We start from the raw sequence: 27,047 nt of genomic DNA on the forward strand, positions 1-27,047 counted from the left end.
CGGCCGAGTCGGCCCGTCGCCCCGGCGCCGCTGGGAGAGGCCGGCGCGGAGGGGAAGGGGCTGGCTGCGGCGGCCAATGCGAAACTGGCTGGTGCTGCTGTGCCCCTGTGCGGTCGGGGTCGCGCTGCACCTCTGGCTGCTGCTCAGCTGCCCCGGCGGCCCCGGGAGGCACCCGGCAGGTAGGGAAGGGGCGGGCGGCGGGGGCTGCCCGGGGCACGGGCACCCTGGGCGGGCAGGGCTCCCCCGCCCCCAGGAGCCCGGTGAGGGGAGGCCGGGGGCCGCGGGGCTGGCGGGGCAGGGCGCTTGTGGGGCGGGCGGGAAGGAGGCGCTCGGGGCGGTTAACGGGGCCGGGGGGCGAGGGGCCGCTCGGCGGCGGCCCGCGCGGGAAAGGGGCGCGTGTGGGGGGCAGGCTGTGGCCGTTAAACGGTCGGGGCCGTCCCCCCGCCGCCTAACGCCGCGGCGGTGCCGGCGTTTCTGTGTCTGTGGGCAGCGCTTCCCCCGGCGGGTCTGCCTGCCGGCTGCCGGGCTCGGGGGCAGCCCGCCGGGGAGAAGCGCCCGGAGCGCCTGTGCGGGATCGGCGGCGGGTAACGAGTCGCTACGTCGAGCTGCGGAGAGCAGCGCTGGTTCTGCGGCTTCAGCTGGAGGTACCGGCGGCGGCCGCAGCTTGCTGTGGGGCGGCAGCCCCTTCCGAGACCCCCCGCGCCGCGGGCGCCCTCCCGCTCCCGCTGAGGTGCGTGGGGAAGACCTTCCCACCCGTTGCACTTGCGTCGGGTCGTCCCCGGTCCTCAGAACAGCTCTTGGCGCTGTGCCGCGTTTGCCTCAGCGGTCCTTAAAACCCCTGCGGTGCAAAAAGCTATTCGTAGGACGGGGTGTGAAGTCAGACCCCGCAGGGCTCGCGTTGTGCTCTTCGTAAAACGCGTTGTAGTTTTCAGGCTGCAAATCTGCATGCCTGGTAGAAACAGGCACCTGCTGGAACAGAAACTTTTCTCGGCTACCCATAGGTGCTGTTTGAGAACATTAAGAAATGCTCTACAGGACGTCTGAAGAAATGATCAGGAAAAATTGGTGTTTTTTTCCTTGAGATCTGCTTAGAACTCTGTTTAGCGACCCAGTAGCCTGCTCACTAACAAAGCCGCACTTTGCGACTGGTGCCTGTGCAGAGCGTACACACCTGTGAGGCAATGGGAGACTGCTGAATTCCAGTGGTGATTGATAACGCAGGTGTGAAAGGAGCAAAGACAGCTGACGTGGGTAGTCTGAGGGCCGCAGAGTTGTACGGGTGTCCGTCCCTGTGTCTGTATTCTGGCCGTTGCACATCAAATGAGCGGTGGTCACACGTGCATTGTGGAAGAAGGAGCGTTCTAGTTGTGAGCCTGAAGTGCGTTTGAATTCTCTGGTTGGTTTTGTTCCTCATCTTTCACGGTGCTGCTTTTGTAACTGCAGTGCATCGATGTGGAGTTGGAAGTGGCAATGTGGAATCTCATGATGACCTTTCCTGCAGAACTGTGTTTTCCACTAACAAAACATTCCTAAAGAAAATCCAGAAGTTTCTCAGTTGGGGAGGGAGGGAAGAAGCTTTGCTCTTCAGAGAGTCACTGTTTCAAGAAGTTATTATTGGAATTTGTGTTTGTTACTGTGAAACTATGTTGCATTGGATAATGTTAGGATAAGTAGGATAAAAAAAACCAGTGCTTTTTTAATGCTGAAAGAGTAAGTGTACATTTTGTTTGTGCAAGGGTTATTTATTTGTAACCTATTGAGTAATGTATTCACACTGAGGAGAGAAAAACGGATGCCTCTTATAAAAAGAGAACTTCCATTATCCGTAGGAAAATGCTCAATACTGTACATGTGCTGTCTCTTTGTAGGCCTGATCCTTGCATGATAATTTAAGGAAAAGTCTGCCACTTAGCCTTCAAAGTACAGCAAAATGTACAAACTGTAGATACGGCTGCCTTGGCAAAGGAAAGAAGGATGAGCTAAAGGACCTCTTTTCTCTCTGATGTCTTCTGTGTTATATTTTTTTATCATTCAGAGTGTTTTAGGGACATCAGTGAATTCGTATACAAGAGTAAGAAATGTCCCTATTTATTAAAAGGCTTCTTGAATCTGAAACTATTTAAGAGGATCTGGTACTGCCTGATAAAGCCAGTCTTGTTTCATTTGATTATTGAGTAATCTTTTTTTTTTTCTTGTTTACTTCTCCAGCTGCTCTTTATTACCTACTACCTGCAATCACTGGTATGAATAAAAATTAAATCTGATCTTGGGACAGTGTTTTACAATAGCCGTGACATAAAAATGCATTATTTGTAAATGCATTTTAAAAATGCATATATTCTTTGGTATTTCTGTGTAATGTATGTGTGTCTCAACAGTTGTGTAGTGTCTCAACAGTTGCAAAATTAGCTACCAGTGGAGGTCAAAGGCAGAGTGAACAGGAATTCTGTTCCTTGAGGAGTTTAATTCCCCTCTCAATAGTCATCACGTGCATGTGCACAAATGGAAATTTGTTAAAAAGTTGATAACCTGTTTCAGTGATTTTTTTTTCTTTTTTTTTTTTTTACCTTGACGTCATTGACTCATTAACACAAGACTGGAATAGACATCTCTGGCCATCGGTTCTGCTTACTTTTTCTAATAAGCAGCTCTTGATCTCAGTCTTAAAATGGCAGCTGGGCAGCCTACATTTATTTAGTGATGGGTTGGGGTGGCTTTTTGTTTGTTCACTTGGATTCCTAGCAGTCTTAGGAAGAGGCCGTTCCAGAAGCTTGTTGTCCTGATTAGAAATGTTTCCTCATTTCTGGCCTAAACTTACTTGCAACTGGTTTATGCCCTTCTGTCCTTAAGCTTTTCAGTTAAAAGGGTCTTTCTTCTCCTTCAAGTACACCTCCATCATGTAACCATGGAGATCAAAGGTATCTGTTTTGAACCTTTATTTACTTAAACTGAGCAATTCAGGTACTGCTAATTTCTACTGGCAAAATAGGCTTTCCGCTTCTGGAAAGCAATGCATTTTTGTTGTCTATGGGTCAGATGATTTTAAATGCAAACAGCGTCCCAGTCGTCACTCATTCGATCTACTTCTCTTCCTTTATTGGAACTACCTCCTTCAGTAAAACCTTCTTCTTAACTACCCCATGTGAAAGGGCTGTAGTCTGCCTGCATGCTTTGGCCCTCGGTTGTGTCTCTCCCAGTGCAGTATTCTGACTTTCTCTGTGTTCATGATCACTTTCACCTCGGTATCACAGAAGATAGAGTACACTTCTTGTAGACAGTGCTCATTAATTGGAAAAAAATAAATAGGATCAGTTCCGAAACTAAAGGCACTGGCCTTTGCGTTGGTGTCCTGACTTCGGTGGCTCCCTGCTTTCTTTTTGTTCATCAGTTAATGGGACTGTAATTCATACTTCTGAGCAAGACTTGTGCAAGAACACGCTTTTAGGTTTAATTGGAGTCCTTGTCTAACTGGTTACAAACAAGTGCTATCCAAAGGAAGTTCGTGGGTAGGAAGCTTTAGTTAATTTTTGTAAAAATCTTAGATAAATGCTAATTATAAAGTGACCTCAGAAACTTGAGAAAGAACAGACAGACCTGCTTTTAGCACTCCAGGTGGATTCATTGCTAATTGTGTGTCTTAATTGATGGCACAAGTCTTATTGAGTAGGAAATTACTCATGGTAGGGCTTCAGTTACAGTGCCTAATCAGAAAGCCCCACACATTGAATGGAATATGCTACTTCTTTGCTGATGCTAATGCCCTTTAAGACGTTATTCCTGTTACATTTCTGGGGGTGTGTGGCAGCTAAGAATTGGCCCTTTTGGTTTTGTTGGAGTCAATCTTTTACTAGCAAATAATTATGCAACGTATTAAAAACCACCATTTTCTAGAAACTGCTTGAATGCCATCTGTTGTCCTGTGGTTCAGCACGTACTTCTATAAGCACTGGCCTAATGGAACCGTATACAGGGTTGGTTAGGCTGGCATTTAGTGATCTGCTTTGCAGAATTAGGGCTGTCTCCCTCATGGACTAGACTGTGTACGTGACAGGTGAGAGAGAAGGAGGGAGAGCTTAACCTGCTTTTGGCTTTTCAGTACTGAAATAACAAAATGTATAATCAACCTCTGAGGTTATGAGTGATTCCGTGCTCTGTAAGGAGAAATTCTGGCAAAATGTGATACTTTCTTAAGAAAAGATGTTGTTTGAAATCTGTTAAGCCTGTCTGTCAGGGAGTAGTATGTCGCTTGGTCACAAAGTTATTTCATCTTTCGTAAGCATGTAAAGGCTAATAGGCTGATGGTCGTGGAAACCTTCCGTCAACAGGTCAGGTTTGGCATTGGCAGTAGCTGTGCAGTTCTGCCTGAAGTGCCAGTTGTTCCCAGCCTTGATCTATGAGATCTTACTATAACATTGTTTTCCAGGGATGGGCCATCCCCTCGCCGTTGATGGGCGTAGGATCATAGAACGGGCTGGGTTGGAAGGGACCTTAAAGATCAGCTGGTTCCAACCCCCCTGCCATGGGCAGAAGCACCTTCCACTAGCCCAGGCTGCTCAAAGCCCCAGCCAACCTGGCCTTGAACACCTCCAGGGAGGGGCATCCACAACGTCTCTGGGCAACCTGTTCCAGTGCCGCACCACCCTCATAGTGAAGAACTTCATGAAATGAAATGGTGTGAAATAATTGACAAAGAATCCACAACAAAGCTGACAGTATTTTGCAACTGAATTGGGATTTTTTTTTAGAGTTTGCAGTTATTCTGTGGACTGATGGCTGAGACTTTGCAAACTACTAACGAGCAGCACTGGAGTTGCATTTTTGTGTTTTGGCACTGGAGCAGGAGGCAAAGAGTACCAGTTCTGCCAGAGTTGGAGAGCGTGGTTTGTGGCTGAGGGAAGCTCTTCACCAGTTCTGTCCTAAATTGCCCACTGAGTAGAACAGCCAGAAGGGAGTAAACAGCCTTCCTTGGGAGCTTTTGTTCCGTGACATCAGGGATTGGTAACTACTTTTCAAAGGATAAAGGTGCTGTGCTCCCCCCCCCCCCCCCAAAAAAAAAGTATCCGTTTCGGTGTTGCAAAAAGGATTTGCTTTATTCCTTTTGTGTCTGTGCTTCTGATGCTTTGGCCATTGTTCCCAGATTTGTCTAGAAGCGTGCAAGTGCTGTATCATAAATGGTGTTCAGAGCACCATCATCCCACCAGTATTACTACTGTCACTTTGCAACTCAGAAGGACCCTGCTGTTCTATTTCTTTAAGGGAATGCTGTTGATGTAAAAAAAAAAAAAAAAATCTGCCTACAGAGGTTTTCCTCTTTGAATCTGTCTGAATCTGATCTGAATTCTCTCAGTGCCAAATCTTTGAATCTGTAATGCTTGTTTAAAAGCTTGTCTAAAGTCTTGTCTGTCTCAAGGAGCACTGTGCTCTTGCAACAATCAGGGATGCACATCTTGGTGATTTTTAGCTCTGGTATAAAGTAGGTACTGCAGGGGGGGTCACGTAGCTCTGCTTGCAGAGAAACCTCTAATGCAGATGAGCTATAGCAGATTACTTTAAGCGAAGAAGATTAGAGAGGGGGAAAGAGCTGCTTTTGCTCTTTGGTTTGTTCTTTTTCTGTGTGTGTCAGCATTCTGTGAATACAAACCTTCTTTATATTCAGTTAATTCCTTCCTCCTTGTTTGTTTGGATCTTTCACAGAGTAGCACAGAAGAAAGGGAAAGGCATTTAAAAACAGCAATATGGTTGCAAACTCACAAGAATAGACAGAGATAATAACCTGGAATGTGTGGGGGCTTTTTGGGGGGTGTTGTTCCTTTTTAGTTTTATCATATGAAGTGGATTAGTTGAGAATATTCTTAATAACTGGCCTACTTAGCTTCATTCATTGATTTTTTTTTTTTTTTTTTTTTTTTAAAAAAAAAGGTAGCTGCATGGGTAGCAGAAGATACAAAGCCCAGCCTTCTGTGGAGCTCGCTTATTCTAGCAGTCTCCAGTGGAGGTTCTCTGGTGCCTGATAGTGCAGGTAAGCCCACGCTGCTGTGTTTCTCAGTGCGGGCACTAACAAGGAGTCTTTTCTCTGTCCAGTCCAGTTCTGTGAAATGTGGGATCTTAATCACTTTGGGGACTGCACACTATGTCAAACTTGAATGAAAATGACTGGCAAATTTAGTAGTTGGTAGGGGACTCATCAATAGAGATATGTGTAGCAAGATCATATTTACCTTGTTTATTGACAAAATCAAGCTAAATGATCTCTCAATCTTTTCATCTCCTTATAATGACAGTAAATATAATTAACAGCTTAACTTCACATTTTACTTGAGAATCAGTCTGACAGAAAGAAGAGATGCGTGTTAATCTTTGTAGTTTGGGATTTTGAAAAACTTCAAGAGCCGTTGACTGCTGCTGAGGTGGTTAAAATCTGACCAGGGCCAGCAGACTGCCTGTTAGCACTGACCTCTTTCCATGGCCATCTCGGAAGAAGACACACCTCTGCATCTTTAGCCTTGTCTTCTAAGGGCACAGCTTTGTGCTCTATATATGCACTTGTTTACCTCTTCCTGCGTCTCTCCCTAGCTTTGATCTGTTGGTAGTTCTCAGTCAAGCTTGGTGGAGGTCCCAAGCAGGTGAAGGTCCCAAAGACCAGCGTTTTCATGAAGTTTCGCGAAAATTGGTGACCAAGAATCCTGTGAGAGCTTACTGCAGCTCGTACTGAGGTGAAAAACTGTACTAATAGAAATACGTGTATGGTCAGGCAACAGAGAATTATGTGGGAGCCTGTTCTTACAAATACCCCAGCCCAAGAAAGCTTCAGCAGGAGCTTGTTATTAACCATGTGACACAAGACTCTGGCAGGCTGGACTTCATTAGTCTTAGACCTGACAGAAGTACTCCTTACAGTTGCTGTACAAAATTAAATTGATCTCAGCAGCTGAGAAAGGGCTGCTTCCTTTTATGTTTTTGTAGCTTGTGCGGTGGGTTAAGGGCCTCAAGCAAAACAGCAAAGTGAATGCAATTTTGTTCCTGATGCTGAGTGTAGGGTAGGAATTGCACATTTGGCTACTTATGTTCCACTGAGAAGTCTTGGGCTGTGCAATACAACTGCGATGCAGCTTTAAGACAGTAAGAATTAAAAAGCAATGCAACTAGTGATAGTGTGACCTTTGAATTGGAAAGGCTTCCTCTCCTTCTGCATTCCTTTAGTTACCAACACTTTTAGGGTTTATCGTGGAATGTGGTATGTAGCTTTTTTTCTTTTTCTGTCCTCCCCCTTTTTTTTACAGGTTTTTTTTGTCTTTGTAATTAGAAAATGTAAAGGCTTAATTATCTTGCACAACCAGTGCAAGGTAAGAGTGATATAGTATGTATTTTTTAAGCCTATTATCAAGACTTAAAATTTTGGCCTAAGAATGCACAGAAATAGAACATATGATAAAAAAGTTTGATCCCCAGTCGCAAGTATTGATTGCTTGTATAAATACTTTGCTATTATTGACTTGGAGGTCAGCAATGTTTTCTCTTAACTTATGCTGCATCAGAGTATATATATGCACATATCTGAATTATCCTTATAAATGAATAATAGTCTTAGTCTTTTTTTTTCCCTGTATCTCTGACTTTATCACCCCTTTTTTGATAATGCTAGTTCAGAGAGAGACACATGAATCTCTTTTCTTGAAAGTTTAGCAAACGTTTTTCCATAGGAAGTAGAAACGTTTGCTAACAAGCAGAGAACTTATTCATTAGGTTTTTGTGAAAGTAAGCTTTCTTTTTTTTTTTTTTTTTTTTTTTTTTTCTCATTTTCAGTGGTTTTAAGAGTAAAATGGCATAACCCTTGGGACAGAGAAGACGATCTTCTGAATATAGGCTGAAGATGGCCTAAAACATGAAAGAGCTGTCTGTTCTAAAAGCAGTAGGATATTAATTCTGAAGCATCTGTTACATTAACATTGTTCCCATGTGAATGGTACATAGGGAAAAGCTTCACTCATTTTAAAATATAAACTAATTAAAAGTATGTATACTTGATTTGAGTAGCTTATTTTTAGTTTTTTTTTAAATTGATTTAAGCCAGTTTATGCTATTCTGAGTCAAGTCACCCCATAGACTTCTGCTCTTAGTTTTATTTCTCTCTAATTTTGGTTTAATAAAATGATTCCGCTTCTAATTAAAAGTGATATCTTAAAAACCAAAAAACAATACCTCATGTGCAGTCTACAAACACGTTAGTCCTCCTGTGAGATTTGTGTCGGAAGGCTTGCAGTTAAGACTGCAGAGGCTGTTTAAAGAATAATCAAGGGATGGAAGAAGAGCCAGCAAAGAAAAGGGACTGTGAGAGAGAATTATGAGACTTTAGAGGAATTTGCTACAATGCTGTAGTCTTACAAACGTGTGGCTGTCTCATGTACCTCTGCTGTCGTGGAGACCTGGCAGATCTTGACTATGTGATGGCCTCTGAAGACATACGGAGCCTCTGGATAGTTGGTATTTACCAGCATAAAGGAAAACTAAAATTGTATTCACATTGAGCAATGTGTTTGATTTACAAGTTTCTTGAGATGTTATACAGGGCAGTAGTTTTGTATTTAGCTCTGTCAGCAAACGAATCATATTCCTGAACCTTGCCACCAGTTCAATGTATGGTTGTTATTAGAGATGTAACAGTTGACTTTAGTGAAAAAACGAGGAATGGAACTAGTGGCTTGCTGCTTGGGTTTTTGAGTCGTTCTGAGCATAAGTTGATGTAAACTTTCCTAATAGGTTAATGTTCAGCTTAAGTTATTGATAAGCTGGTAGCTGTTGTCAGTACAGATTCATTTAAATAATTGTGGAACTTAACCTTTTTCTTGAAAATCAGTGTTTGCGTGCTTAGAATTAAAATATTTAGTGGGAAATAGACTGGGAAGAGTTTGTCCATGGAAACGTCGCTCTGTACTTTCCCTGCTCTTGTACTGTTCTTAGAATCAGTTGCAGAGCACTGTTTTATTTGGCTTTGGGACTAGGGAGTCACGTGCAAGCCATTATCAATAGCCCTTAAAGCAAAAAAAAAATGTTCTGGAATCCCTTGGTGTTGATTCAGTGGAGAGCAAGGGCGAGGCCTCTCCACTGCATACTGCACACTGAAGATGGAATATAAAGCTAGGTGGACGTCTGGTGTGATTCGGCACAGCAGTTCTTGTGGTGGGTGCTGCGGGGTCCTAGGTTAGCGAGCAGTTGTAACAACACCAATCTGTCTTCTCAGTTTCAAAGTGGACAAAGGGGATGCTGGTGGAGAAGGTAGAATCTGGATTATAATTCAACTCTTTCTAGTGGGAGTAGACAATACAGACTTGGAGATATTTTTGGTCTCTTTAAAATTAGATTTTAAAAAATCTTGTCTATACTGTATGCAGTAGTTTAGAGGGCCCTCACATTTACATTTGTTTTCTTTATCTGCAGCCTAATGCAAAAAAAAAAAATAGTGAGATGTGGGGAAAGCAATCCTTTGCTAAAGCTAAATATAAATCTCTCTTAACTCTAGAATGTCTGATAAATTAAACTATGCAAATTCACTTTAGCTACTTGCCTGACTGTTTGCAGGCTCAAAGCCAGAGCTTCTCAGGTCTCTATCTGGTCGTAATCTTCCTTGAAATCAAGTCCAGCTTTCATGATCTCTAAATTAAAACAGCACAAGCTACATCATGGATTACAAGTATTGACAGTGACATCCAGCTATGAATAAAGCCAGAGCATTCCCCTCTGTAGGGATGTAATACCCTCTGTGAAGGCAGAGCGGTGTTCAACTTCAAAAGATTAGAAACGATAGGCCTTGACGTACTAGACTGAAATGGTGAGGCAGAAGGATGGTCCAGCAGTTTTAAAAAGAAGGGGGGAAATGGGCATATTTCTGAATCTGACAGGCCTTGTTTAAGTATTTTTTTTCTAGGTAGAACAATGGTGAATTCCAATAGTGAAGGCCTGGTACCAGTGGTGACAAGCCTCCAGACTTCAGGGTAAATCATGCTGGAGGAGGTATCAGTGAGCAAGCAGAAGGCTCAAGAGTTTTGCAGAGGCAACAGTAGGACCTTGTGTCTTGCCTGATTTCTGATGGCTGATAGGAGAGAGAAGCCCAGCAAGAGCACGTTGTCAGGGGGCAGTTTGCTCCTAAGACAGGCAGGCAAATATTTAAAGAATGGAAGATGCTGTCAGTCAAAACTAAGGCCTACGTTCTTGCCTGCTTTGTGAGTCATAGTTTCTTAGTTTTGTTTACCTGCAGTGACTTGCTTAGTTCGTTGCGGTAAAGTTTTCCTAGATTGCTAGTGAAGGTTTTGACACGTTGAAAATGTTTCCCTGATTCTGAACCAAGAATGCAATAGTAATTCTGCTTCTTGTTTTTAGTGTTTCAGGTTCCCAGTAGTCTTGCTTTTGAGATGCATTTTAATTGTTGCTTGCAACTCAGGCTTGTGGTAATACGTGCATATAATAAATCTCTGTCACTTTGTATTTCTAGGTCCACTGGCCTTCTTTCCTCAGTGGAAGCTGAAACATTATGATGTTATTGTAGGTGTTTTGTCAGCTCGACACAATCATGAACTGCGCAGCGTTATAAGGAACACTTGGTTCAAGCACCTGAAACAACATCCTGCGCTGAGCCAACGGTAATCTCTAGTGTTTTGTAATTTGGGGCTTTGGGGGGGGGGGGAACACTATAATGCTTAAATATCTTGATTTAATAATTTATTTATTTTGTTAAGTATGTCCTTTTTTTGCTTTATTTGTGAGCATCTTGTACTCTGATTTGATCTGCTTAGTAACATATAAGAATACTGCTTATTCTGGGCTGGAACTCTTTTTTTTTATACAAGGAATAAAATGTAATTGCTTGACTGTTCACTGCTGTTTGTTTTTGCGGTTAGCTGCCACTATTCATTAGTGATGTATAAGACTTTCCCTTTTTTGTGTTGCAGTGTATGCTTTGTACAGCATGCAACTTGAAATGCTTAGTAATCCAGGATACTTGAAAGTGGGCAGGATCACATTTGGTGAGAGGACCACAAAAAACGCTTACAACAGCCTCAACTGTAAAGTTCAGGTTTATTTCCCACTGCACCAGGTACACCAAACTGCTGCAGTGTGAGTGACCAGCAGAACCCTTCCTGATTGCTTGCATAGACCTGACAGCCTACAGACAGCTCTGTTCTTGCCGAGAAAGTTCTGCTGCAGTTAATTCCTAGAAGCGTTGTCATCTTGATAGGCCTCACATCTTGGTACCTGCCTTGCGCTGAAAGCCTTTTACCGTTAACAAATTTGGTGTCAGCATGCAGTTTGGAGTGAAGCATAGCTACTTAAGTCATCTAAAAATGTGACCTTTCATAGCTTATATGGAGTTCCGGGAGGATATTTAGCGGCTAGGTGAAAGACTGGGCTAAGGTGGATCCTTTTGCTCTTCATGCTGCTTGTTGTCTCCTGACTGTGGCACAACCATGATTTGGGGCTGGAAAGAGCAACCTGTTGTTTTGCTACAACCCCAAGTTGAGACATTTCATTGTAACGGATAGTCTGGAGTCCTTGTTCCTCCTTTGATGCTATGTGTCTTCTTTCTTCTTATTATTTTTTTTCATTGCCTTTTGAATGCAGAATATTCAAACAATCTTGAATTAGTAACAAAGCCAGGTAGGGAAAGGCAGGGCTTCAGGATCCTTCAGTGTTGCCTTAGGTCTTTTTCTCTTTAGTGTGCTGGCTGTCTTGAATCCCATTCCTAGTTGCCAATCTTCCTGTGCCCTCATTATGAAATGTAAAAGGCTAATGTGGGTTTGAAATTGAGCTCCTATGAGGGGATTAATATGATCGCTCTACGTAGAGACCCTCATTGCTGATTTTTAAGGGGTTCAAAATCTTAATCCTGTGAAAGACAGGCCATTGTGATGAAATAAGTTTATTGAAGGTGGAGGGAGGAGGGAAGAGAACTGGTGTTAATAAAACCAAATTATTTTAGTGTCCTTGTGAAGTTTATAATAGGTGCGCATGGTTGTGCTGTGCCAGTGGAGGACAGAGAAGACCCCTACTCCTGCAAACTTCTGAACATCAGTAACCCAGGTATAGAAATGAACTTTTAAAAATTCTCTGATCTGAACTAGAACTAATCGTCTTTCATTATGAGAGTAGTTCGGGGTGCTTAACTGAGACAGCCAGTCTTGAAAATAAATGCCACCTAGAACTTGCTGTCTTAACAGTTCCATAACCTTCCTTTAAGTACCATGTGCAGGCAAGAAAGTGAGATATCTTTTGGGGGTGTGAAGGGGAGGCCATTGGCTTCTAATGGATTTGCATTTTCCTTGCATTGGGGGACAGTCTCTGCCATATAACGTGCATTTTTACTCGATCCCCATGTAAAATGAAGTTGGAGAGAGCTGGAATGACCTGGTCCAGTGTCATCTGTGAAAACAGTAGCAAGGCACCAGTCTTGAGTGTGAGGTGGACTTCTCTGGTGACAAAGTGAATTCTAAGCAAGTCTGGCTGATAAGTTTTTCAGATTCCGCCCTGGAGAGGGAAAAATTAAGAAATGTACCATGGGGAAAAAAATGAAATGCTGCCATACAAAAATTCTGAACTAAAATTGTAAATTCCTCCTGTCACCTTTTTTCTATTTAATTTTTGTTCCTTAACTGCGAGTTAACTAAGGACTGCTTGGCACTTAGGCTATGATTCGCCATAAAATGTAACTTCTGTTACTTTCTCTTTGAATGGCAACATCCATTGCTTAACCAGTCTCCCATGAATAAATGGTACCTCAGGGCTTAGGGAGGAGATAATGCCAAAAAGCAGGCAGCTGAATTAAGTGGAGGTGTATGCCATTTTGATGCATGAATAATTATTTTAATATGCTAATATACAGATATTCATGCAATCAAATAGCATTTTTGCCTTCACTCTGTGGATTTATTGTGTTTCTAATCTTTTGTCTGTGGATATGTAGGCATTGACTTGCAATTACTGGTAGCTGGCAGATTGCTGCATCACTCTGAGTTTCGCCTTGCTGCAGTCTGCAGCCAGTTGTATTTTCTTCTCTTCCAGCATTTGATTATCCTTGTGCGCTTGCAAGCCATGCTAATTAATCAGAAAGTTTTGTGTGTATCCAGTGTGCTTTTTGTGTATCCAGTTCAAGAACTATGAAGTCTTCTCACATTACTTCTGTCCTTTCTTCCTCATACAGTTTTGAATCAGGAAATTGAAGCATTCAGTCTCCCTGAGGACATACCTTCTGTGCTATCTGAAGACAGAATTGTCAGTGTGAACTTTCGTGTACTTTACCCCATTGTCATTACCAGTCTTGGGGTATTTTATGAGGCGGATGGGGTGGGATTCCAGAGGAACATCACTGTAAAACTGTACCAGGCAGAACATGAGGTAAAGTATTGTAGTTATCTTTTGAAAGTGGACTAAAACATGTTGTCTCTTTATTGTGGATTAAGTTCTTGCAGAAAGCAACATGCTGCGTTGATGATTTGGAAGACAGGTACTTAACTGACAAGCATATGAATTATATTTTTCTTCTGTTGCATTGTAAATTCTTATTTCACAGATATACATACACACATGCAAAAGATGAAATTCACAGAGTGCTATGAGTTAATTTAAATGCCCTTTGGAAAGAGCGCTTATATCTAATTCCAAGACACAATTTTGATTGCACTTGAGGTTCTAAAGTATTGATAGGTATTAAGGAATAAAAAATAACTTGAATATATTTTAAAACACATGTGCAGAAAGACACATTTGGTGACTTCAACCAGAGAGATGCAGGACAGCTCTAATTTTTTCTTGTTTGTCTTCTGGCAAGACATTTTGAGATTTCTAGAAACTGGTATTATTTACAGGTAATAATCAAACTTCAGTGATAATTTCCCCCCACTCCCAAGCTGTTATGGGTTTGATAGAATAGCTCAGTACTAACCTGGAGGGGGAAAAAAAATCATTGAGCATGTTGTTGCATTTGGTATATTGCATTTATCTCTACCAATAACTTGATAGGCCAATTTCAAGACTTCTGGCTATGCTACAGTAGAAAGAATTTTAAATTTAAGTTAATAATTAAAATTAGATACAGAAAACATACCAAAGTATAGCTTTTGTGAGGAACTTCCAAAGAGTTTGGTTTATAATAGCAAAAAAGTATACTGTAATCAGGTTTATGTTTGATAAATGGTAGAATTCTAAATGTTGGGAGCCTAACAACTTGATCTGCATTAGCTTTTTACTTCCAGTGAAGGAGAAAAATTAGTATCATAGGAGTGCTTGGAGACTGTTTTCTGAAGATTGGGAATCTGGCAATGCAGCATCTTTATGTCATTTGTTGTTATCTAAGAGCTGTCTGGTGGCCTACGTAATATAGTAGCAATTTTTAGGGGTCAGCATCCTCTGTTGCAATTAATAGTAGTCAGCTATTTAAACATAAGATAGAAAATCTGTAGACTGGGAGATGAGTCTGAGTCTTCCAGCTGATGTGCTCTGTTGGTTGGATTCTAGTTGGACTTGCACTCTTGTTCCATTGTTGCTTGCTTCCACCGTATCAATCCAACATTTGAATTCTGTGGAGTCTGTGAGACTGTTGTGAGAATAAAACTTCCACTAAGTTTTATACAATCAATAACCCTCTTTCCCTTGTAACTAACTGAGATGATGATGATTTGCATCATCTCGCAGCTCTTTTAATGTGTGCTTTGTTTTTGTTTTTTTTTTTTTTTTTGTTCCTTTTCTGTTGTTCACAGGAAGCTCTCTTCAGTGCTCGCTTTAGTCCACCAAGCTGTGGAGTGCAAGTGAACAGATTGTGGTACAAGCCAGTAGAGCAGTTCATTTTGCCAGAGGTATGTGCAGTTTTGGAACTGCCTGCAGTTCCTTTAAGTCAGACGGAGAGACTGACGGATAAAACTGGCCTTTGCTTGAGGCAGAAAAGGGCGAGTGAAAACCTCTAGTTGAGGGGGATATGCTAAACCCCAGAATTTCTTTTTCACCATCTCATTATCACCAGTAGTTATAAAGCAAAAGCCTGAAAATTACAAATTGATTAAAAAATTGCATTGGCAAATAGTAGCAATTTCAGAAACCTTTTCAGTTTTTGAATGAAAATTGTACCTGCTTCGATTCTGTGTGAGTTTACTAGAGAATGGGACGCTTCTTTCTCCCTCCTGCTTTTTCAGACATTAGGAAACAAGACAGGGAGGGGAGGATGGCACAGGTTTATAGGGAAAAGAGGTTTCTGCTTCTGATGCCTTGGACATAACAGCAAGATGTTCTGTGTTACATTTGCAATGGCAGTATTAGTTGAATAGTTGTAATCAAGAAGTGCTTGCTTGAGGGCTACTAAAATTTTGGTTATTCCTTTTCTGGCAGACCTGTGAGGAATTGTTTGTTCATTGAACTATGCAAGGAAACAAGACTCAAAACCTCAAGAAGATCTGTAGTAGGGTCTATCTGTAAAATACTAGATGGAGTAGGTGGTGCACAGAGACTGACATTTGGGTTTTTAAAACCTGTCACCATCCTATGGCTGGCTGAAGTGGGTTTTTTTGGGGGGTGGGTTTTTTATTGGTGTTTTTTTTGTGTGTGTGTGTGTTTTGTTTTTTTTTTTTTTTTTTTTTAAAGTGGGTGCCCCTCAGAAATTTGGGAGAAGACTGCTTTTTGGGCAGTAATGAAAGTGTTAGCATTCTTGCTTGTCCCGAGATACCATTAGGTAAGCTAATGAGGCAGGGTCTAAAGTCCCTGGTTTTTGTTTTTTTTTTTTTTCTTTAAATCTCTTTGGGATTGGAGGTGCAGTCCAAGAGTAGGGTTTTGGTGTAGGGATATAGAACCTACTTGTGGCTGCTTAGGAAGGAAGGTGATTAAACCCAGAAGGAACAGAATATAGGTAGGAGAAAAACTGATATTGTTATGGTGAAGGTTTAGTGAACACAAGTTGACTCAGAATGAGAATTCTAGTTCAGCAGACCCTCCCAGGTACAAGGAATTGTTCCCAGTGGACCAGCGGTCTCTCCCTAGATATGTCAGCTGCCATTTTAGGCTGTTTCCCTTCATTTAAATATTCTCCTATATGACTGGACCCTTGCTGCTATTTCGGTAAGTTGTCTTTGGGTCTGGGTTGTTTTGTTACGCAAGAAATTAAGTGTTTTATGAAAGAATGGAGCAAGAGAAGACTGAAGGGGGGAGGAGAGGACATTTGGGGCCAGTTTAATCCCTGATTTATTTCCCCGGCTCTATAAGAATGCATTTGGAAACCTCCTTTTAAGGGGAATCTGCAGCTGATTAATTGGTTTATCATCTTAAACATTTTTTACTGAATGCTATGTAAGTTTGTTATGCTGGCAGGCGAGCTTTCGGGTGAGAAGACCTCTTGCAGTATTTTGTGCATATGTTTTGACAACCTAATTTGATATCAAAATGATTCAGGGTTTTTTTACTTTTTATAAAAGAGTATTGGTTACCCAGGAATTTGGTAGTATAAGATGTCGGCCTTTTCCCTGTAAGATTTTGTTCTAAGATACTAAAATTCTAGGCAGTTGTAATTTTGCTGTAAATGATTGCATTTTTCCTGAAAGGCAGATGGGAAGTATTTCATTTAGAAAGGGAGTATTAGTATTCATATATTTCTTTGTGTGGGCTTCCTTAATCTGATCCGTGTCATGCGCTGAATGCTTACAGGATAACATGATGTTTCTAACGTAGATTAATAGGGCTTATGCACAGCATGTAGTCTCCTGTGATACTTAGGATGCTGAACCATACAAGATGATTCAGAGGAGATAGAACGCCCACATGTTCCTATCTACTTGTTTGAGTGCAGTAAATGTAGTGAACTGTTTAATTGTCACAAGATGATTTCTGAGACAATATCTATTCTCTGCCTTTCCACCTTCAAGCAGTAACGGATTGTACAGACTGCTGAAGAGCTTCATTCATCTTCCAGCTGAAGTACTGCTCTTTCTGCTTGTCTTGGGGAAGGGAAGGGAAATGCGGCATTAGAATAAGCATCTGGCAGGCCAGATTGTCAAAGACAGAATCGATCATTCAGCTTTGTGACGACTGAAAGCGCGGAAGAGCAGAACCACTAGCAGATAACTAAAATTCACACAGGGGCTCCTACAGCCAAGTCTTAGCAATGCACGTATTTTGTCAAAAAGCTGCGGGCTGCGTGCATGAAAATGAGACGCTCCGTACTATGCGTACTCTGTATTACTAATGGGGAGTAATTGGAGACACAAAAAGCACAGCACTGTTTAACATTAGGAAAGGAGTTTGGCAGGGCTGCATTATGTCAGTACACCTGCTCGGTATTCACTGTAAATGCCACTGCGCTCTGGCAGCAACAAGGCTGGAATTTAAATGGGGAAAAACAGATGATGTAGTCTCAGGTGTGCCGCTAATGTTTTGCTTTAAGCATTTTCAGGCCTCAGCTTTCATTAAGCAGCTTAGAGTAAGAATAGCTGAAGGGTAAAGTCATTAGAAAATTTGCTTACAAGTCTCTCAACCTGGAAAATAATGATGGTTTGCAGCTTTAGAACACCTTGCACTGAGGTTCACTGGTAATAACTGATTAAGACTCTTGGTACATGTTTGAAGTCAGTATCAGTAATAGTCAGTGGTGAGAATTTTAATGTTTCTGGTTGCTGAGGAGTGAAAGGACTCTCAGGCTCACTAAACAACTTACCAAAGGTTGTGTCTGTAAATAAGGCACAGAAGTGCGATTAGAGCCCAGTCCCTACAGCAAAAAACATTGGAATGGGAGGTGACAGCCACTGCAAATAGAGAAATTGAGCAAGTGGGTTTTACTGTGCAGGGTGTTCAGGGGTCCTGCCACTAAAAAAAGTCTTAGTAGTGGTCCATTTGTTTTGATAACTGACAGGTAATTAAATAAACAAGGGGAAGCTATTGAGCATGCAAGTCAGGCTTGAATAAAAACTGACTAGCTCCATTATTAGATTATAAAGCTGGCATTATAAATAATAGATGGGAGACTTCTGAAATACACAGCTGTCATCAAATACTGAGACTGCTGCAGATGTTAAGACCTACTTCTAGAGGAAAGCAAAGAATTGAGCTGAACTCTAAGCTAGACTTAATGGTGTGTCAGTAACTGGAGAGTTTCTGGAGAAGGTTTTTGGAGTACAAGGAAGCTGAAATGGGGAAGAGCTGAGAGGTTAGTACAAGTAAACAGACTTTCTACAGCAACAGAGATGCATCTACAAATAGTTGAAACAAGTTGTTTCTCTGTTCCAAGGTCCACACTAGCCACCAGTGTTTTTCCTATGAAATTCGGAGAAGCAAAATGGAATGCGGTCATCTAGCAGTCAGAAGTACAATAACCCTACAACTACTCTATACTACCTTGTCATAAGGGTGAAATTGCTTTAAAAAAATTAAAAAATATAATACTACCAGTATTCTTACCTGTACGACATACCACTTGTCCCTTTGCATGTTCTCAGGGGTCTTCAGGGAAGTCTTATATAAAAGACTTGAGTAACACTTGGACTGTTAGGTGGATTAGTTTCAAGTTGAGAAGAAATGCAAGAATTTACACAGACACAGACACACACAAAAAATCCATGGAGTGACATAACTTAAATTGATAGTTAAAACCAGAAAATTTTAAAGATATTCACCTGTCTTTCTCCTCCTTTCCCTACCAGCCAAGATGTGAGGTCAGAGTTCTGTGACTCTCCTACAGTAGCTTGTGACAGCTTTGCCAGGATAAAGGTGGCTGTATTTTCCTTTGAGTTTTGCTGATGTCAGGATTGAGTCTCTGATCTCTGGTTTTGGCAGATAACTAAAAAGCAGCACTTATTTCCAAATCTGTTTTAACATATTCTCTTTGTAATGCAGGGTTTTATAGTTGATTTTTAAGAATTCACTTCAAGTCACCTTTAAATGCCATCTTAATGATGTTAGAAGGCCAAAGCCTTTTACACTAGACTTCTGTTAAAAGTTTAATGTTCCTAATACAGAGGTTCATATTAGTCTTAAAAGCATGATTACGTGTTACTGAGTTTTGTAGATGTATTTCTTTTATGTGTAATTTATTTTTACTGAAGTAAAACGTCTATGTTGTGTGTTCAAGCTATGTGTTGCATGAAGTTGACTATTTCAACATAAAAAACCCCAAACTGTTTGATTTTCATCCTTTGAAGTCTTTGAATACCTGCATAACAGTTTTGCTCTCTCAACAGAGTTTCGAAGGTACCATTGTGTGGGAAAGCCAGGATCTTCAGGGCCTTGTGTCAAGAAACCTTCATAAAGTGATGGTGAATGATGGAGGGGGTGTTTTCAGAGTCATAACAGTGAGTCACCTCACCTTCCCTTCCACCATGTTTCTATTTTTCCTATAAGTCTTGGGTATTTGGCATTTTGCTTTCCTGTGTTTCTCTGTAAATCATTAATTCAGTTGGACTTCTCCTGTTGTCTCAGAGGGGAAGTTTGCTTTGCCTGGGAAAAGGACAAGGGCATGCAAAAAATGATGCTAGTAAGTGGCATTTTTTTTAATTTTGAAGGGAGTAAAGTTCACCTATTGTCTTTGTCAGGTGTGAAGCAGTATCAGTATATCAGAGATGGCAAAATGTGCGTCAAAAATCCTGTGCTAAAATCCCAATTGATGGGATTAAGCCTGTTTTTTGCTTTTTTGGCAGCGCATCTCTTTTCCTGTCAAAACGTTGCTTGCTTAAACATGCTATGCTGTTGTAATTTAGCCAGAATAACTTTACATTTTGCTCTCAACTTCAGGTTTTCTAAAAGTTTCAGTGATACCATGTGAAACTTCAAAAAATGCCACAAAAGTTTACAGTTAAAAATCTTAGTCTCTAGTTATGCAGGTACCTAAACCAGAAGAGCTTTAAATTAATTTTATTCTCAGTTGCCAGTAAAGTTCACACCTGAAATCATAGGGGAAAACACATCAATAATAAGAGATGAACTAATTTATTTATTTCAATTAATCTGTCTCTAGCAGGCAGGGGAAGGGTCACTGCCACATGAACTCACAGAAGGTGTGGAGGGAATAGCAGGTGGTTTTATCTACACTATTCAAGGTAAGTCTGCAAAACATAGCCTCACGTTTGATGTTATGATAAAACAGGAACTTAACATTACATTTCCGAGGTAAAATTCGTGCTATCTCTATGAACTTGATCAACTTAAGTTTTCTTTTAGTAGAAACAATTAATTTCTTTTTTTTTTATGCCTAATGTCAGTGTCCTGATATGGTTTCTTTGTTTGCTCTCTGTCAGTCACTCCCATTGACTTGCATCCCTTTGTCTTTTTATTAACAGAAATACCATTTTTATCTAGACTTTCTTCTTGGTCCTTGTTTTTTGTTACCCAAACCCAAGTTAAAAAATGTTGTGCAATGTGGTCATCGAGAAATCTTTCCCTGATAATTTTCACATTTTTTTCCAGTCCTGCTACTTTTAGAATTAGAAGTACTGTGTCATAACGTTTATTACTAACTACTGACAAACAGTGACTACTTAACATAGCCTGCTTTTCCACCTCTATTTTTGCTGGCTTACACCTATTTCAGCAGCATGTTAACAGACCCTATAGGAGTCCTTTCCAGTGTCTAAGATTTCGGCCACATGGCACTAGAGCTGATGTATTCTTATTGGTCCATCATAGTCAACATAAGCAGTGACTTTCAGAGCGTTATTCCTGTGTTTTTGTAGTTAGGCCTGGCAGATACAAATTGGGCAGTCCTGTTGTCTGTCTAGGAGCCTAAACTGAGGTGTGCTAAAGCCCTGCCATCCTGTTTGTCAAAAAGTTCTTCAGAACCACAAACTGTCTCCTTACCAAGAAGTTCAGTATTCTTGCAATATCTTTTTAGCTTTTATCTACAGTCAGTTATGTGATGAAATTCAGCAGGCACTACCTATGCTACATCAAAACAATGCCAGTTTGATTATATTTAGCATAGGATTTTTTTGTTTGTTTTGGGATTTATTTTTTAATGCTAGATACATATGCTTAGGAGTAATTGATATAACAGTAGCCTTTTTACTGTACTGGTAAGAGTAATAGTGAAGTCCCAGACAGCGCTTTAGTATAAAGAACCTTAAAAAGGAAGAGAATACTTTTTTTTACCTTAAACTTTGTGTAATCCGTATCAGAACTTATGCAAAAATATATTTGTTGCTATGCAACTTTTAACATTTCATAGAAATTTTTCAATTAATTGTAGGATTTTCATAACTACGTTGTTGAACACTTCTTCAGCTTCATTTTTGTTAGTATGTTGTGTATGATCCAAGAGAAGCATGTGAAATAGTATGTAGGTATGCATCTTTGTTTAACGATGGGTGCTGCTTCTTTCAGAAGGTGATGCTCTTTTAAAAAGCCTCCATACTCGCCCAGAAAGGTTTACAAGTCACATAAAAAATCTTGAAAAAGAAGATACTTTATTGAAGGAAGAAAGCAGTACCTTTGACGATATTGTTTTTGTAGATGTTATTGACACTTATAGAAATGTTCCAGCCAAATTACTGAACTTCTACCGATGGTAAGTTGAAAAGAAAGCATTTTCTCTTAGGAATGTTGCTGTTTGTAGTGCATGTAGATCCAGCATGTTACGTTATCTGACGGGTTCCATACATACCTTATGTGATTTACTTCACCAAGTTGTATTTCTCTCTCGCAATTTTGGGGGCACGTAGTGTATCTAATGAATAAAGTCACAGGATCTGTATTTCTTGAATGCTTGACCCTTGGTGCCTCAAATAAGCACAAGCTGGCAAGACAGGCAAGAGTCCAGGTGTGAAAATTTTCATGTCTCCTTGCAATTTCTTTTAATTTGTTTCTGACTGAAAACTAGTAGCTTTAGTCTTTTAAAGGATGGCTTTTGGCCATCTCGTAAACTTAGTGTTTCAGTTTGTGGCCTTTGACTCTTGTCCTGTCACTGGGCACCACAGAAAAGAGCCTGGCTCCGTCTCTTTACACCCTCCCTTCAGGTATTTGTATGCATTGATGAGCCTTCTCCTCCCCAGGCTCAACAGTCCCAGCTCTCACAGCCTTTCCTCATAGGAGAGATGCTCCGGTCCCTCAGTCACCTCGGTGGCCCTTCTCTGGACTTGCTCCATCCAGTATGGCCGCGTCTCTCTTGTGCGGAGGAGCCTAAGGCTGCACGCTGTGCTCCAGATGTGGCCTCACCAGTGCTGAGTAGAGGGATAGGGAGCTTGTGTACAGGGAGGATGGAAGGTTGAGAGGAAGAATTTTTGTAGTGTATTACATTGTCTGTGGTGAATCTAGTAAGTTATTACTTCTAATTTGCAATTCTTTCCATTACTCTGAGACAACTTTTTCAATTAATTGATGCTGCTGTGGAGTAAGAAATATAGCTGGCAGTTTTAGTTGCTTACAAGATTATGCACTTATTTGAACAAATTTCATGGTTATGAATGTAACTGAAAAACTGAACCATGCTTTCAGTTCTAAAAAGAGAGTTTAAATGTCAGGACTTAGATCTTTGTGATCATTTCTTACAGGTTAGCAAATTTTTCAAGATTTAGTAATAACAAGCTTAAGGAAAATGCCTTTCTCATTAAGAGAAATTACCCTTTAAAAACAATGTCTGCTAATCAACCAAGGAATAATCCCTAGAATCTTAAGCCTCTTTGGTTATTTTACAAGTGACAGATATTCAACTATTTCAGACAGTTAAAGATTACTTTTTTCATATTTGACAGAGTGCTTTACTGAGGAAGAGTAAGTACCAAGTTGTTTCCACAGATGTTTCTTACAACTTTCTACGGTTGTATGGCCCTTGCACTGACTGTCTCACCCTGAAGAGCAGGCTGCTGACATGTAGCCACTGGCTTTTAGCAGCTGTGCTGCCCTCATCAGAAGGGATTCGTATCCTTCTGAGGTCAATACTGTTTCAGGCAAATTCATTAGTAAATCCACCATCTATTCTAGAGAACAAAACTTCACGTTTGTTTTCTTCAGCTCACACACAAATACATGTTGTAAGATCATCACAGGATGCAGGTGCATCTCCTTTCTGTAGGACAAGCACTCAGCCTTGGTCAATAGGGAAAACATTTAAAAGTCAAGGGTAGGAAAGACATTCCTTCCCTCTTCCTTCCCCCTCTGCTTCCCGAAAAGCCTTTGCGGAGTGTTCTGTTGTGTAACTAGTTCGTGGGCTGCAGCTCAGCATCTCATCACTTTTCTTTTTGGCTACAGGACAGTTGAATCAACGAGTTTTGATTTGTTGCTGAAGACAGATGATGACTGTTACATTGATCTGGAGGCTGTTTTCGACAGGATAATGCAGAAAAAATTGGACAGGCCAAACATTTGGTGGGGAAAGTGAGTCGGTTTTTTTAACTTGTCTTTAAGAGATATCATGTCTTTAGTGAATGGTTTACTGCTTTGAGTCTGTTTTCATGTGGGTTCCCCTCTTCTGCCTATGGAAGCCAGTTATAAAAGGCAGGACTTTTGTATGTGTAGAACTTTGAATCTCAAAATACAGAAATCAGTACTTTACAATAGCTTTCCAGTGTGTGCCTTTACAATGAGTTGAACTTGCTGAATACCTTACCTAGTTTTAAAATGTCTTGTATGTGTCTTGGTCGTGGTACTCAAGGAAATAGAAGTATTCCAGCAGTACAGTAAAGTTAAAATGCAAGTACATACTAGAATTGCAAACATGACTTTTTTGTTGAAGCCACTATGATTTTTCTGGTGGGCTTGAGGAAATGGGGTAAACAGGAGAGACAAAATTGCCTTTATAATCTGCACTTTATTTTGAAGTCTGTGAATGACAGGCATTGCTACCCATTTTGCCGCTGTCTGAAGTGGTAGGTCTGATTCATGAATTCTTGAGTGAAGTTCCCCAGCCTGCGTTACACTTGTGAATAACCAGGAGGATCAAAATAGTCCATCTCTTCCCTTCCCTTCCATCCACGGAACGCATTGCTCCGCTGGTATAACATCCAATATAGCAGAAAAGCCGCGCTGCTGTAACATTCCATATAGCACAACGGCATGATGTGTCTTCCTGTTGCTACCTGCTTACAAAAGAAAAGCTGTCGTTTGCTGCTAAAGGTGTCTTGCTTCACAGATCTGGTACTGACTGTTGCCTGCTCGTAAGGTGATTTAATGAAGCGTGTGTGTGCGTTCAAGTGTGCAGAACAGCTGGCTATCCTGTGACCATCTCCAAGATCCGAGTGGTGGGCATGTGTTCTCTAGCCTGTACAAAAACCCTGATTGCCTGGTGCCTGCTAAATTTTCTTGGGGCTACCTTTTCCACAAGGCAAGGCTAATAGCGAAGGTAAGATAGGTTCATTCTAGCAACGTAAAAGTTCAGGAACTTGATGACAAGATGGAAACCAACTTGCAAAAGGGAAAATAGCACTATGTGTAAGCTGCCTGGGCTGCTCTTCCAGCTGCTGTAGGGAAAGCTCTTCTGGAACACGGTCTTGGCTGTAAGAGCTGAGGATGTCATACTAAAGAGATTGCCCTCCTTTTCCTTCGTGTCCCTACCCCAGCCTTTGTGTTGCTGCCTACCGTGGGCCTGCTCCTTGGCTAGTTTTCTAGTTAGGTGGTCAGCTTTGTGGGTAACCACTGAGTGTAGAGGAGTCTTCTGAGTGGTTTGGGGAATCCTTCCAAGCAAAGCGGGTGCCCCTCAGTCTCGAGGGGGTTGCACCCTTCCTGCTGTGACTCACTGGAGTGGAAGATACTGAGTCTAAAGTGAACTCGGGTATCAGATGTGACTTTTATCTGCTTGGTGCTTTAACATGTCAGCTTCAGCTGCGAATGTGTGGAGTCGGAAAACAGCTCTGCAACGGAACTGTAATTCCTCCCGTTACGGGGCTGTTGTCTGAGGCGACGATTCTTAGTAGCTCACTAAAGCTTTCAGCTGCTTGTGCTCGTGACTGAATTCAGCAACGCTTCAACCTGTTTGCAAAAAAGGGGAGATCCTGCTGCACTGACACACGGTTATACCACTTAGCTGTGCGTGCGTGAAGTACGTGTCAGGTGAGAGGAGTGTAATCGCAGCCTGTTCCTGGGCAGGAAAAGCAGGGTGTTTCTCACTGCCTGACACAGCAATTTAGCAGGGCCTGTAGTGCTGCGTGGCGTGGCAGCGCGTTAAAGCTGGCTGTGCCACGCTGCCTGGGGATGGCAGTCAGCATGGAGAGACTGGGCAGTCAGAGCACTGCTGGCTTTCTGCAGGCCTCTAGTAGCATGTACCGTCTTCCCTAGAGAAGACGGTTGCCAGGAAGGTTTTTTTTGTAATTCAGGGGTGGCAGCCTTTGTTGAACACCCGCTCTGTTGAGTTTCATTTGGAAAACAGCTTAGAGAAGGTATATAAAAACCCCAGTACTTTGCCTTGCTTTCTGGTTTTTAAGCAACGACTAGTTTTATCAGAAAGAGGGGTTGTGTAACATCGCTGTAAGTGCCTGCCTGCCGGAGGCACTGGCTTTGTGTCATGTTGATTAACAGAAGGGGTTTGGACACAGATGTGCCAGTTACAGAACATAATTAAGGACGCTTGTGCTTACTGGGATCAAAACCCAGCAGCGGGTGCAGGCGTGTTGAAGACCTGACTGTCAATGTTGCGTTTGTTTCTGTTCTGAGAACTTTCCCTCATTGCCCAAGACTGAGGGCAAACAACAGTCACACTTTCAGCTGTTGTGCTGGATTAGATGTGTGCCCTAGGGAAAGAAGGCTGGGAGCTATAATCAGGATCACCGCCTACTTCTTCCTCTTAATATTGTTTATTATCAGTGTTTGTTACTTCAGTTGTTAGCAGTGGTCATAGGTTTCACAGAGGGCTTTGTATAAACATCTCACGTCTAACATGGTCTTCAGTTTCAGACTGAATTGGGCAGTTGATCGAACTGGGAAATGGCAAGAGCTGGAGTACCCAAGTCCTGCATATCCAGCCTTTGCCTGTGGGTCCGGCTACGTCATCTCCAAAGACATTGTTCAGTGGCTGGCAAGCAACGCTGAAAGACTAAAGACGTACCAGGTAGTAACGCGTTGGTTCAGTTTTTCTACCTTAAACTGGTCTGGGGAGCAGCCCGTGTACTGGATGGATGAGTTGGGAAGAACATTGCTCAAGTGTTAGTCTTGGGTTCCCCTGGTTGATGCTGGCTTTTTGCTGTGGTTTTGGTCACTAGGCTTAGTGTCTGTTCTAGGTCAAAGCACAACTGTTTTGGACTGAGAACCTCTGGAGCTGTAATGGTGGGTTTTGTACTGTCTTCTTTTGAGAACAATGTATTATCACAGGAAAGCTGGGAGGATTAATTTAACACCTCTAAAATAGTCAGACATAGGTTTTTGTAGTTACCATTTCTTACTGCTGGTACATGATGCAACTTATTCTAGTTCACAAAGCCATGCTTCGTGCTTTTCTGGTGCTAATATCTGTATTTTTTTATTTTCACGTGTTGTCTCAGGGTGAAGATGTGAGTATGGGCATCTGGATGGCAGCTGTAGGACCCAAGAGATACCAAGTAAGTCTGAAGAAATTCTCTGATCTTATGGAAAGAGAACATGCCTGTTGCTCCAAGTAGATTAAAATAGAGGAAATGCTTTTTCTTTTTAAAAAAAAAAAAAAAAAAAAAAAAGAAAAATTGAAACAGCCATTGGATTAAAATCCAGAAAACACTTGTTAAAATGTGTTCAAAAGAAAAACCACAGAACCCCCACAAACCACGCCCTGCCCCCCAGCAGCCCCCATCCCCACGCCCCAAGTTCTCTGAATACATCTAGGAGATCCGAGAGGGACACAGACCTCTCGTTGGTGACCTTTGTGTGCAAAGTTTGGAAACGATGAAAACCCAATTCTTGGAAGTAAAGATTGCTGAAGCCTAAATTCTTTGTAAGAAAAACTATTGAAATGGTTCTCTCTCGAACAGGATAGTCTCTGGTTGTGTGAGAAGACATGCGAGAGCGGCATGCTGTCTTCCCCCCAGTATTCTCCACAGGAACTGAGAGAGCTCTGGAGATTAAAGGAACTGTGTGGAGATCCGTGTAGATGTGAGGAAAGATGATGGACTTGCCTTGGAAAACAGGGTAGCCTATAATGA

The 27,047-nt window shown here is 41.6% G+C and overlaps 1 protein-coding gene across 2 annotated transcripts; it reads left to right on the forward strand.

Annotated features, from left to right (window-relative positions):
* On the forward strand, positions 1–27,016 carry B3GALNT2 (beta-1,3-N-acetylgalactosaminyltransferase 2). Of its 2 annotated transcripts, none has more exons than XM_082306468.1 (12): positions 1–179; positions 10,487–10,634; positions 11,972–12,072; positions 13,190–13,383; positions 14,745–14,840; positions 19,197–19,307; positions 19,970–20,051; positions 21,331–21,514; positions 23,194–23,319; positions 25,825–25,984; positions 26,415–26,471; positions 26,877–27,016. In XM_082306468.1, exons 1-12 carry the CDS (start codon positions 77–79, stop codon positions 27,009–27,011), a joined length of 1,497 nt encoding a protein of 498 aa, XP_082162594.1. In that variant the 5' UTR covers positions 1–76; the 3' UTR covers positions 27,012–27,016. The 2 variants fall into 2 exon arrangements, with proteins under 2 accessions (XP_082162594.1, XP_082162595.1); XM_082306469.1 differs by having other exon boundaries at positions 19,973–20,051.
* Positions 27,017–27,047: the final 31 nt, after the last annotated feature.

Source organism: Platalea leucorodia, assembly GCF_965183815.1.
Source record: "Platalea leucorodia genome assembly, chromosome: 3".
NCBI classification, from domain to species: Eukaryota; Metazoa; Chordata; class Aves; order Pelecaniformes; family Threskiornithidae; genus Platalea; species Platalea leucorodia.

What these genes read in the sequence shown, in the direction of transcription:
- B3GALNT2 (XM_082306468.1), top strand. Translation starts at nt 77, where the DNA reads ATGCGAAACTGGCTGGTGCTGCTGTGCCCCTGTGCGGTCGGGGTCGCG. An exon ending in TCTGAACATCAGTAACCCAG is followed by an intron (nt 12,073 to 13,189) that starts GTATAGAAATGA and finishes TTCCTCATACAG; the next exon opens with TTTTGAATCAGGAAATTGAA. An exon ending in TAGGACCCAAGAGATACCAA is followed by an intron (nt 26,472 to 26,876) that starts GTAAGTCTGAAG and finishes TCTCTCGAACAG; the next exon opens with GATAGTCTCTGGTTGTGTGA.